At 43.5% G+C, this 12,803-nt stretch overlaps 1 protein-coding gene across 6 annotated transcripts in view; it reads right to left on the bottom strand.

Annotated features, from left to right (window-relative positions):
- The window catches only part of NFIA (nuclear factor I A), a 395,772-nt gene that overhangs the window by 380,014 nt on the left and 2,955 nt on the right, over positions 1 to 12,803 (bottom strand). For 3 of the 6 annotated variants that reach the window (XM_021097780.1, XM_021097779.1, XM_021097781.1), the window contains exon 2: positions 4,154 to 4,685. In XM_021097780.1, the coding sequence (XP_020953439.1) occupies positions 4,154 to 4,685 (532 nt within the window). Of the gene's footprint in view, positions 1 to 4,153; positions 4,686 to 10,120; positions 10,533 to 12,803 lie in introns of those variants that run through there. The other 3 variants (XM_021097784.1, XM_021097782.1, XM_021097785.1) reach the window with 2 other exon arrangements.

Below are 12,803 nucleotides of genomic sequence, written 5' to 3' on the forward strand. Positions count from 1 at the left end.
GGAATGGCAATCACGAAGCCAAAATAAAACTAGAATGCACCTGAATGGGAGTCTCTTTGTTGAAATGGAATAATACGTGGCCTATCAGAGCAGAGCTAGCAGTTAATGTAAACAATTTAAAATGAGCATCCAGGACAGCATAATTAGGTGAACAATATGGTACAGGTAATATGCTCATCAGTAATACTGCTGTGAGCTTCCCAGGACAGGTACCAGGCTTCCCAGACACCTTAACAGCTCTTTCAGTAAGTGAGGGGACCTTCACTATTCCTGGCCTGAGCAACATTAAGTAAAGGTAGTAACCAGGGGAGCATGGAAGCAATCAGTAACTACTGTTAAGCAAAACCACTGTGCAAAATTGTTCACCTTCTACCTTGAAACTAACAAGTATTCCTGCTATGGTTAGGACAAGTTCAGTTCACTCTGTCACTGGCTAATTAACCATTATGGAAACTACCCAACAAATTTTGGTCATTTATTAGTATTTCAAAGGGAATTTTAGAGCCACTAAAAATACTTCCAACCTTAGAAAATTCCTCATCTGCAAAAAGTAAAGATGTCCATTGTGATTTCATGTGGGGTCTAATGCCACTTGAAAATTAGCAAAGGCCTTAGTTGAATTAAACATAATTCTATTTGTTTAATTTTAGTTTTTAAATTAACTATACATACAGCTGCCTCATCTTTCATGCTACCCCCTCAGCAGGAGCAGGTAATAACTGTAAAAAGGAAGTTGCGGCACTGTTATTTTATGACTTAGCTACAGCAACCTACCTCTTTCCAAGAGACAAGTCCTTAAAAAGTCTAACCTCTTACAAAATTTAACTCAGTTGAGACTCTTTCTAGACTCTGATTACATTACCAGAAGTTATACAGAAGCAGCTAAAAAAAAAAAAAAAAAAAAAAACCTCTCCAGAAAGTTCTCGGTTGAGTGCCTACTAATGAACAAAGGTTAACTTTATCTAAAAGGTCAAATGCCTGGTGGCTAAGGTTATGACCTTAACAACTTAAATTGTGACCTTGCCACGTGCCGGGTATATTGTAGATTCTGATACAGATCATCTGGTAAAGACTGGTCATAAATTAGCTTTACTGTTACACGCCCACAAAGAAAACCATTTGCCACAATACCATAATATCTCCACGTTGTCATACAATACATGGGAAGGACGACTCAAATAGAGACCAAAATAAGGACATAAAAGGGTTTCGCTCTCTTATACTTTTAACGAGATAAAATTCTCAGGCTTATGGAATCACTCCGATTTCATTACACTTGTTACTGTTTATCAGCCCCAAAATTCACACAGTTCTAATGCCCCTGGATTTAGAGCGGGGGAAGAAAAAGAATGCAGTTTATGTATTGCATCTTAGCATCTCGATAAGGCTTGGAATAAATCACCTCCACTTTAAAAAAAAAAAAGACTGACTCTGCATTAGCTTCCAGTATTTACATGTGTGTTCTAAGATTTCAACTTCCTTCCAAAGAAGAGGCCGAGGCATGAAGCAATAATTATTGTTTGCATTTTTGGAAAGAAAAAGAAAGATCTTCCTGTGGCCATCAAGGGGGGGAAATGGCATTTTGAAAGAAAAAAAATACATTTAAAAGAAAGAGAGGAGAGGGAAAAAAAAAAAAAAAAAAAGACTATAGGTGAAAAGGCCACAATGGTTTTGGCATGTTTCTTGAAGCACGTTTCAGAGTCTCTGCCTCCTGCCAATACTGGCAAGTTCTCAAAAGTTTTAAGGAGGTAAAAACATTGTTTAGTGTTTACAAATCTTCAGTATTATAACAGATGCTTGTCAAATCAGTTGTATGTAAGTTGACCGATCTACCTCCTATTTGTATTGGCAGCTTCCCCTCCACAAATAACAGGTCTCTAAATCTCCTAAATCAAATCTGAAATATTTTCAGACAAAAGGCGCTTAGCCTGTTCCCTCGAACCCATCCCGGGAGCGGAGGCGGCCACGGCTGCGCGGGGACAGCCAATGGCCTGCACTTGGCCAGCGTTCAGGCCACCGAGGGATTCTGGGAGGCGCAGGAAAACCGAACCGAAAGGTAGTCTGATCCACGATGCTGTCAATAAATCTTTCATAAGCAATAAGGATGCAAACCCTCCTAAGCAACCTTCTACCTGTCATTTTACCAACATCACCCTCGAGGCCACTGAAACAACCAGCCACTGCGCTGGCTCAAGGATTTGGGACCACAGCACAGGCACAAACCGTCAACAGCGAGAGGGAATCTGCGGGAAACGGAAAGAGGAGCGACAAAGGCTGCGTCTCTTTGAATCTAAGGGAGATGTTCACATCTAAAACGTAAAAGGGACACCGTTCACACCACACACACACACACACACACACACACACACACACGGAGCAGGTATTTCATTTTGATGTTACCTTGTATGGAAGCACATGCCGTGATAGGCATCACCCATTGGCACCTGCAATTGCCTATGTTGGTCCACTAGAGCATTTATTATAATTTATAAATTATTTACTTCTCCAAATATCAAAGAAATGAAACACGAGATCTTTGAACAGTGCTCCCTGAAAGCACGTATAATACCCACACTTTTTCTGCACCTTTCCCTAGCAGAATCTTCGCTTTTATCTACAAACGATTTTTAAAATTTAACTCTGCTTTTTCAATCGACAAAGTAACAACAATAGGGTTAACAAGTTAAGAAAGGGCCACTTGTTCCTGTTTAAAGGTCATTTTAAAGGAGTTGCCTTTTCTTTTTCACTACCCAGAACTGGCGAAAGCAACAGGCGCTTCTTATAATTAAGTATACATTTTCAAAAACCCAAATATTTGAAACACTTACAGATCACATCCTCTAAAATACTCATCTCTCCCCTGCCAACAGAATGCAAATGATGATGTGACATGCCTGCAAAGTAAATTTCTCCAGTTTCTTATGTAAGGACAGATGGATAACAAAAGTTCTCTTTCTAAATACATTGAGAAAAATAATAGAGAATAGAGTATCAGCTGCCTTTTTAAAAAGTAGCTCATACATTTAAAACTGAAAATGTTCTGCAAAACAGTGCAGTGTCACTTTTACAGGTGACATCTCTCTCCTCTGCAGAAAAAAATACATACATACATGAACCCCCAAACAACCTACTGGTAGAATTCCACAACCTTCTTTCGTCCATCTGGCTCAAGTAACTGCCATGAAGGTAATCTAGCAAGACCGATATGTACATATAAAAAGTCAACAAGTTACACAAGACCTGAGCTTTCATGTAACACAATGAGCCTTTTGTCTAAAACAGGACTAAAGGAACAAAGTAAAAAAATGCATTATTTTATCCAGTCCTCAACAGTTATATCCTGAATGTTACTCTGCATGCTGTAATATGCACAGGTAAAACATGCTTTGAAAACACCCTTGGAACAAGACAGAATTTTATTAGGAATCAAAGCAATGCAATCAATTATCAATATCAATTTCTCAGTGTGTTCATGTGCTATACAGGTTTGGTTACTTTTAAGATTAACCTTTGCATCAATTACTTAAAGAGGTGGTTTGCTTTCTCCCTTAGCTATCTTCAGCAACACCAAGTAGTCCTGATACAAAGCTACTAAGTTTGCATGTCGGTGTGATTCTTTTTCCTTCATAAATGATCAGCAATTTGATAGCAATCTTACCTCCAACCTCTTCTTAATTAGCAGGGGGTTCAAGAGGCCCCGGTAGGCTACAAACACTCCCAGAAGAAAAACAACTACAAATGTTGCCTCACTACCAAACTAAATGCTTTTTAACTAGGTCACCTGCCGGTTAAAATACACTCTTTATTACAAGGGTTTTTATGAGGCGTTCTCACCCCTCATCAAAAAACCGGATTTAGACATATCCCATACCTGACTACCAACGCCTCTGATAATGCTACTTGTCCAAAGAACTGAACTAGGCGCCAACTGTCTCAAAGCTCTGCTTTTCCACCTGAATGACGATGGCACCTCACACCCCGGCATGTCCGGCTACTCTGCCGTTGCTCTACCTCTGACACCGCGAGGTCCACACGGCCGTGGCCGTGGCCGCGGCCTGCCGGAGGGAGCCCAGGAATGGCCCGGCACACACAGAGGTCAGCAGGAAAGAAGCACACGCAAGACAGTGGAACGACTTCTCACCAGCGCACTTACCTGCTGCATGCACAAAGTATGCCAAATATAAATCGAGTTCCTTAACAGAAACCCCTATGTGATGGGGCTGGACACAGAGCCCTGGGTTAGAGCACTGCGGGGACTTTACAAGGCGCTCGCCATCAGTACTTTCGAGCGGAATACCTTTAAATAAAATCACCATAACCAGGTCCAACCTCCAGACTTTGTCTGCCTGGCGGAGGCAGTCAATTCTTCGCATCTTGCCTTTCTGGTCTGGGTTGGAAAGAACACAACATGGCGGCTTTTTCCCTGTAACTGTAAGAACAAAATCCTCTCGGTACTCGGGTCGGATGTCTTTCCGCAACTTGGCCAGAAGTCGGGACGCCCACTTCTGCTTGACCTCTGGTTTTTCACTTAGCAACTCATCCTTCACGGCTCTCTCTTCTTCTTTTGACATACGCTTTTCATGTTTCTTGAAGTATTTTCGTTTTCGGGCCTGCAGGTTGAACCATGTGTAGGCGAAGGCTCGGACGTGGGGCAGAAGTGCTTCGATGAAAGGATGAAATTCATCCTGGAGAAATGAATGAAAAGGCTGTAACTACAATGGCAACAAAACGACACAAGAAGAACGCGGCGTCAAGAGGTGCACCTTTAAAAGTGCATACATCCCCTCATGTCACTGGAAATTTGATTCAAGCCTTACATTACCAAAATCATCCAAGAGATCCCTATGGGAAGTCTGACAGGGGTGGGGAAAAAAAAAAAAAAAAAAAAAAAAAGATCAGTTTCATGTCCCACAATCTCAAAGAAGCAAATTGCTAAAAATTTTTAAATGTTTTGTTATGTTCACGGATGTGTAACAGGCTCTATTGTCAGGCCTAGGGCCCAGATCGTTCAGCTGGTAAGTGAAGTTTATCGAAATGCTTATAACAACATATAATCTTAACCCTATTTCAAGGAAGGCATATCTAATTTTGCTCCAGCCTTGACCTCACTACTTGTAGTACAGCCAGGGCTCAGCCGCCAGATTGGCAAATCCTAAACATTTAGATGCCAGTCAATGTTTATGGAAGTCTAAGAGAAAAAAATCATCTCCACAATCAATGAAAACAAAACCTTTCCCTCTAATATTATTGCATGTAAACGCTGATCTGTTTCTTAGTCGTTTTAGTAACATCTTAGTTCCTTTTCAAGTATTACGGTTGCACACAATTTTTTCAGTCGAAAACTTAGAAAAATCTGGCAGGTTCGTATACAAAAGAAGAGATGGATTTGATACTCATCAGAGTAAAATAAATGATCTATGTCCAAGACATAATTGCTGATATTATGGAAATGAAATGAAAAGGGAAAAAAAGGGAAAAAAACAAAGAAAAGCATACAAGCCAGATAGTAAACAGAATGCGTCACTGTGACAACACTGTTGCAACTAAATACATTTCACTTGCTGATATGATTGTGAAATACCTTCAGTAATAATCATCCCTAAAAAACAGAATACTTATTTAAATTTTTAAAACAGTATTTCAGACTTTCTCACAGGGAAACAGGGAATCTGGTATAGTCAGTGTTTACAAGACTCCAGGAAAACCCTCGTGGTTGCCTCGTACAATTCAAGTAATCTGAAAATAAAATTGAATTTAAAACATTTAAATTTTTCTTACTGTTTTATTGGAAATGCTCGATTCTTCTACTTGACATTTTCTTAGGAAACAGAAATACAAAATTAAGGAAAAATTAAACAGTAACCTCCACAAAGCTTTCTGAGTACATCTAACTTTTGATTAACCAACCTACACTAATCTTACATAACTTCTCTCTGCCGCACAACCCCCCTGAAAAGATAAATTATTTACTTTCAAATAAATGAGGATAAGAAAACCAGCAAGATACTTGATGACTTATTTTAAAAGGGTGTAGGACAGACAAATATTATAAACTGCATTCTTTTTTGGTTTGTAACATCCATCTAAATATATACTTTGGAGGCGCAAGTAACTGTAATGTCCAAAATATTATTATTATTAAAGCATTTATGAATTTTTAAAATGTGCAAATATAAACTGAGTGCTTAAAGTGGGTGACATATTTTAACAATCCAGCCTGTTAAAATACTGTAAATTATAATCAATCATCTAAACACTACATATGACTGGTTTCTTAGAAGCAAGTTCATATTAATATAATACATGGTAAATCATTTCAACAATGGACATTTATTTTTTCCCTCTCTGAACAAATTTCAGGCTCTGTATTTCAACTTTAGCTTTGAAAAACTGCTCGTTTTCAGTAAAAGGGCCCAAAAGAGAAAAAGTAAGCTTTTATAACGTGTGTGCCTTCTTTAAGTGGAGAGAGAGCAGAGAAAAAGACAAGAATTCTATTATTCTTTACCATACACCATTAGCACTTTAAAATTTCTGATGTTTGGGAACCTTTCCTATTGCCATACTTTGGAAGAGAGAAATGGGGTGGGGGGGAGCATTTTTCAAGTCACAGTTTATCTAGTAAGGTATACGCCAAACCGCAAAGCATTTAAACATTACTGAATTCTGAGCTCATCCTTGAAATGCTCTAAAACACATAAATTTGGGGGCTGAAACAGTCCTTCACATTGACCGATTTTCTTATATACACAGGACATGACATGCTAGGGTCCAGGGCTCTGTGGAATTATGCAAAGAACGCCCGGAGTCTACCTTGACTACAGAGTAAGCTTTCACCAAAAGGAGGATTTCATTTTAAAGTCTCAGCCCCATTTTCTAATGCAAAGAATAACTGAGCTCCAAACAATTCCTATTTATGTCAAAACGCTGCCTTATTAAAAAGCTTTATTAATGGTGATAAGCATTTTAAAATAAACTCTCTAATGTGGCATTTAAGTCTTCGGAGATACTCCCAATATGCTTCTCAGAGAACTGCGAACTGCGTTCACTCGTGTTCAAAAGGATTTTGTTTACCTGCCAACCAAATGTCCATGTATCTCATCATAAAAATCTTTAAAGGAGGCCAACTACGTCAACTAATCATTAAGAATAATCGAAGTCCCCAATTTTGCTTCAAAAGTATTTACCCCCCCTAAAGGTTTTAAGACTGTGCCAATAAAAGTACACGATATTGTGTTTAACTCTCACTCACATGCACAATTAAAGTGCAAATTCCTTTTCTCGATGCACAATTAGAAATATTCCAGAACATCAAAACTAAAGAACATCATTCACTTGTAGGAAATGGCTAGGCATAGCATAAATTACTTAATAAAAAAAAAAAAAAAAAAAAAAAAAAACAGTATGCCCTTACAAATCATGTTGCTGCACATATCGCCATAAGCTATGAGATATTTCAAAATATTCTAGAGAAAAAAGAATATTTTACCTATGTACTTGGTGAGAAAGTTACAGGCCACCAATAAAAACAAACCTGAAAACCTGTTTCAAAAGCAGTAGGACTTTGAATCAGCATCTTCAACATTGATCTGTTTGTAAGTAAGCCAAGTTTCAGAACCACGGAACGCTGATATTTCTGGAACTACTCCTTTCAAAGGTTCACCTTATAAATTTCTGTTATCATTGTATGGCCAGGTACATGATTTGCTTATGATATGCCCACATGGCTTAAAATAAAATGTCTGGCATTTTCCTGATAAAGTTTTTAAAAATTACATACACATATGTGGAGTTTATGTTTTCATTGAGGGTACTTTCATCACTATGCTTTACTGGACTTTCTTTAATGACCAATAAACTACCAAGGTTTTTCTTTTTAAACTGGCTCTAAAGCTTTATAAATATTCCGGCAAGTTAAATCTAATTTTTAAAAGAAGAACTCATAAAATATGTGGCCCTCGTTGACTAGCAAGTGTACGTTTTCTTCACAAACTATTACACTAAATAAGCGTTTCTTAGTGGTGTTACCAGAATTAGGCCTACTAAATGTATCCCTCACACTGCCAAATATATTTTTAAAAATAAACTAAAAAACCCAACTTTATTAATGTAGTCACAGCTCATGAACCAAGAGAATCCCATGTTGTTAAATACCTGACTATGCCCTGGGCCTGCATGGATACGCAGGTATCCTCATATATGCCACCATCCCAAAATATAAATTTATGTTCTGAGAGCTCACTGGAAAAGACGCTAATGTGTCTGATAGGGTCCTTCCCCAGGACTGCAACACGCTGGTATTATCTACTAGTTCTATGTGTTGTAAACTTTTGCCAGCTAGAACTTCAGCCTTTGAATCTCAGCATTTTCACTGTAATCATAACTCATTCAAATTATCTTACACTTTGCATCTTATCCATATGCAATTGTGAACCTTGCCAAAAGTGGCTGGAAAAGTTTCATTCCATACTTCCACAAGTTACTAAAATAGGAACTTTGGAAGTTTGTTAGGGAAAAATAAAAAACTTTTACAATAACTAAAAGCAACTGCTATCCATTATTAATGCTAGGCCTAAATCCCAAACAGGCCATTTCGATATAAAAGATGCATTTAAGAGTCTTCTGAGATCAAATAGCTGGTATATTACTGTTAGATATTGCAATGAGAAGGGATGTCATGTGGGAAATAAATCCAGAATCTACAGAGGAGAGAAGAAACTATTGATACTTTTTAGCCTCCCAGAAAGTATTCCGGTTAAACCGTTATCTCCTGCTAAATGAAGGCAAGAAGTGGTAGCAGGTTTTTGAAGGGAGTGGTGAATAAACATTTTATATGAAGCATACAAATTTCATGTAAGTGATTAATGGTCAGATCGCAATGTACCAAAACAGTATGATGGCTCACACTTTTTTTCAAAAATTTTTTAGCGCAAAACCACTCTGACTTCATGCCTTTTAGTCAAAGAAAATAAATAATATATTCAAAAGGGACCAGATTTGGAGCCGTGAAGTAGCAATATTTTGCCTGGGGGTGGTGCAGGCAAGGGAGGGCACGGAAAGGAGGCGCGCTGGGGCGAGTCAGACCCACGCTCCGAGTTGAGTCGGAGGGGAAAAGTTGCCCCCGTCCTGCGCGGGGAGCTGCCGGAGTAGCGCGGCGGCGGCGGCGGCGGCTGCGGCGGCTGCGGGGGGAGCCGCGTCCCGGCCCGGTCGCCGCTCGGGCTTGCGGCCGGGATCCCAACTCCGCCCCGCGCGCCCCGGCCCGCGGCCTCCGCCGCTCGCCGCCCTGCGCAGCGTGGGCTCGTCCCGGCACCGAAACTTTCGATCGGTAAAGCGATCGGGCGACCGGCGGCGAGGACGCAGGCTCCACCCGGCCGGCGCGGGGGGACGCGCGGCTACGCAGCCCCGCTCCGCCGAGGCGCGGGGCCGGTTCGCCGCCGCCCGCCCGCGTCCGAGGGGCGCTGTCCCGGCCGGGGCCCGGGGCGCCGGCCCACGTCCCACCCGCGGCCGGACCCCTAAAGCTGACAAACAATAAACAAAAGTAAGAGTTTGGGGACGCTGCCGTGGCGCGGGCTCCGAGGGCGGGCGGCGGCGGGCGCGGGGACCCGAGTTCCCCGCAGCCGGGGGTGCAGCGGCCCCGGGCGTGCGGAGCGTGCGGGGGGCTCCGTCCGCAGCCCCCTCCCCGGGCGCCGCGGAACTACAGACACCCGCCTCGCGGCTGCAGAAACGCTGAGTCCAGATTTCAGCGTGTCATGGACTGCAACCCCGCCGAAACACGTGCGGGGCGTCCGAAAACACCGCCGTTCCGCAGTCAATCGCCCCGATATTAATTAACGCATTAATAAGAGGGCGCCATTAGCCATGTGCCCACACAAATGGCCGTGCAAGAGGAATGCACCCGCATGGAAACAAAGTTACTTTCTTAAAGCTGTATTTCTCCGCCCCCCCCTCCACGAGCACACGCGCACACACACACACAGAAACACGCGCAGACACGGGCACACCCCAGGACACATGCCCCAGGCCCAGCTGACGCGGGGGTCCCCGGCACCCCTGGCCCGGCCCCAGGTCTGCCCCCGCCACCCCGACCCCCCTCCAGCCCCTCCGCATCCAAACAGCTGCTTACCTGGGTGAGACAGAGCGGAGAATACATCACTGCCGGGCGGTGGGGCGTGCGTGTGCGTCTGGGTGTGCGGTTTGGAGGTGTGCGTGAGTGCGGGTGAGAAAGGAGAAAGAGGGAGAGAGAAGGAGAGAGAGAGAAGGGGGGAGAAAAAAAAAATCAAGCCTGCTTCTTGCGTTCACATTTCCAACTCGGCTCAACTGCAGCCAGCCAGCGCTATTGCCGCTCCATGAGCTGAACTTTAACCCCGCCTAGAGTTTCCCTACACTCCACTATACATGTCTACTGTACGCGGGCGTTAAAGGCATAGCGCACCCTTTCCCGCTCCCGCGCCCGCCGGCCGGGTGCCCGCGAGCTGCCCGCGCGCCCGCCTCCGCCTCCGCTCTGCACCGCACCGCACGGCCGCCGCCCGCTCGCGCCGCCGCCGCCGCCGCCGCCGCCGCCGGGGGAGGGGGGCGTGGGGGAGGGGGCGGCTGCGGCGCCGCGCGGCCAGCCGGGTCCCGAGCCTCCGCGGCGGCTCGCACTCGCTCCTCGCTCGCTCCCTCACTCGCTCCCTAGCTGGCTCGCTCGCTCGGCCCCCAGCCCCCCCGTCCCTGCTCAGCGCATTACTGGGTAACGCAGTGAGGAGCAGTTACAGTCTGTACTCCCGGGCAGCTATAGGCTGCCACAGGATGTGCTTAAGCAAACAAAACTACTTTTCCTCGTCCCCATCCCCCATCCCCCGCCGCAGACCTTCGCGGACCTAGATGGAGGACTTGGGCAACTTTGCCAGGTTGCCCTGCACCCCTCGGTTCACCGCGTGGGCACGCAGTGCACCGCGGAGAAGGCTGGGGGGCACATTTGCATGTATGCAAATTTGTTTTTTAAAAAAACCAGACCTCCTAGGTAACTTTTTTTTTCCCCTTCTGAAATGCGGTACGACTCAAAGCATTGTAATCTCTCCAACGGAGCTTTCTGTGGGAATAGATCGTCGGCAGAGGTAATTATACACAAAATCCTGCAAACTTTGTGCAGCTTCAATCCGATGGCCTCCAGAAGCGGGGTTGGTGGGGGAAATTTTCACAAGGAAGATTCACCGGATTGGGGGGCCGGAGGGTTTTCTGGAGAAAGGGAGGCGGAAATTAATGAGCGTTCTCCCTCCCTGGACTGTGAAACTAGTGGGTTTGAACACAGACGCCATAGAAAAAAGTTCTATCACGTTCAGAAACAACAGTGGTTTAGCCATGACATCTTTTTCTTTTTAGGAGGAAAAAAAAAAATGTGAAAGGGATGTCCTCTTAGGGAAGGGAGATATTCTGGTCCACAAACGCGTGCCCAGAACTGGACACAGGCTATCATTACCGTCCCTGTTCCTCGGACATCTCTGGAAGGGTGCCTTTTAAGAATCCCCTCTTTTTCCCTCCCCCAGGTAATAGTTCTTAAAATGGAAAAGAGCTTCCTGCAATTATTTTAGGTTTGCTAAAGTATTGTTTTGGCAGAAAGGGGGGGTGGTTTTTAGGGTTTGGCAAGTTGCCAATAAGCCTGCTTTTCCAGTTTTTTTTTTTTTTTTTTTTTTTTAACCTCATATTTTCTCTTTAAGCTCTCCTCACTGCTGGGAAGGAGGGGGAAAAAGTATACCTCCTTCCTCCAAACCCTCATCCCATCTCTTCCTTCTCATCTCCCTCACTCTAGTTTGCAGCCTGCTACATTTTCTAATCCTTCTCAAAATTCCAAAAGGAAAGACGACTGTATCACGTTGAAAGGCTCTGGCACCTAGGGAAAGCTGCACCTTGGTAGAGGTTACACAGCTAGGGAGTCTCTGCAAAGAGGAAATTCCTGTTGGATTGACCACTCTGCAGGTGAAGGAGAGGTGACATGTTAAAGCCACTCTCATTCAGTCTCTCCCCCACCTACCCACCTCCTTTTTTTAAAGTAAGGGGTAAGAAAAAGGCTACTGGAGAAAACTCAATAAAGTCCTCTGAAATATTCTGCATCTTTCTAACGTTATTTTATGCTTGTTCTACAGTTACTTTATTGCCAAAATAAGTCCTGAATTTTCAAGAGACCATTTTCACACAGCCCCGGCTTCTAAATATCCTTGGAAATCGCTCAGATTATTTACTAAGGGGTGAGGGGACATAATAACAAACCTTTCATGAGAGAGCTCCATTGCCCCAAACTAAGCAACAGCTTTTCCTTGGTTTCTCTCGGATTTCAGTAGGGGAGAAATGTCCTAAAAGGCAAAGCCGAATTACAGAGACAACATCCCTGGCCACGAAAACCTTTGCTGGGATCTATAACTTCAACGCGCTCCAAGTTTCCTCGATAGAAGTTTCTGGCTGCCGGTTCCAACATGTAACTGAGGCACAGAGAGAAGTTATTGTTCCGCGTGTGTACTCTTGGGAAGCCTTCTTCCAGAGCAGATTAAAATCTTTCTTTTGGTGTGTTAAAAGATAGACCTCACAGCTGCCTCTTCCCAAAACAGCAAAGATTCTTACTGTTAATTGAATCTCAAGAAAAAGGGAAGGGATTTTTTTAAAAAAAGGGATTGGCACGTCGCCCTGTTTTTTGTTGTTGTTGTTGTTGTTGTTTAATGGAGGAAAGCAATTTAATGCTGATATTTCTACTTTTAAAACTTCCTTTGTTGCAGCAGTGGGTATGCCCGCGACTTCCAGCTTTCTGCGGTTAGCAGTATTATCTTAAGTAACTT

Source organism: Sus scrofa, chromosome 6 (assembly GCF_000003025.6).
Source record: "Sus scrofa isolate TJ Tabasco breed Duroc chromosome 6, Sscrofa11.1, whole genome shotgun sequence".
Taxonomy (NCBI): domain Eukaryota; kingdom Metazoa; phylum Chordata; class Mammalia; order Artiodactyla; family Suidae; genus Sus; species Sus scrofa.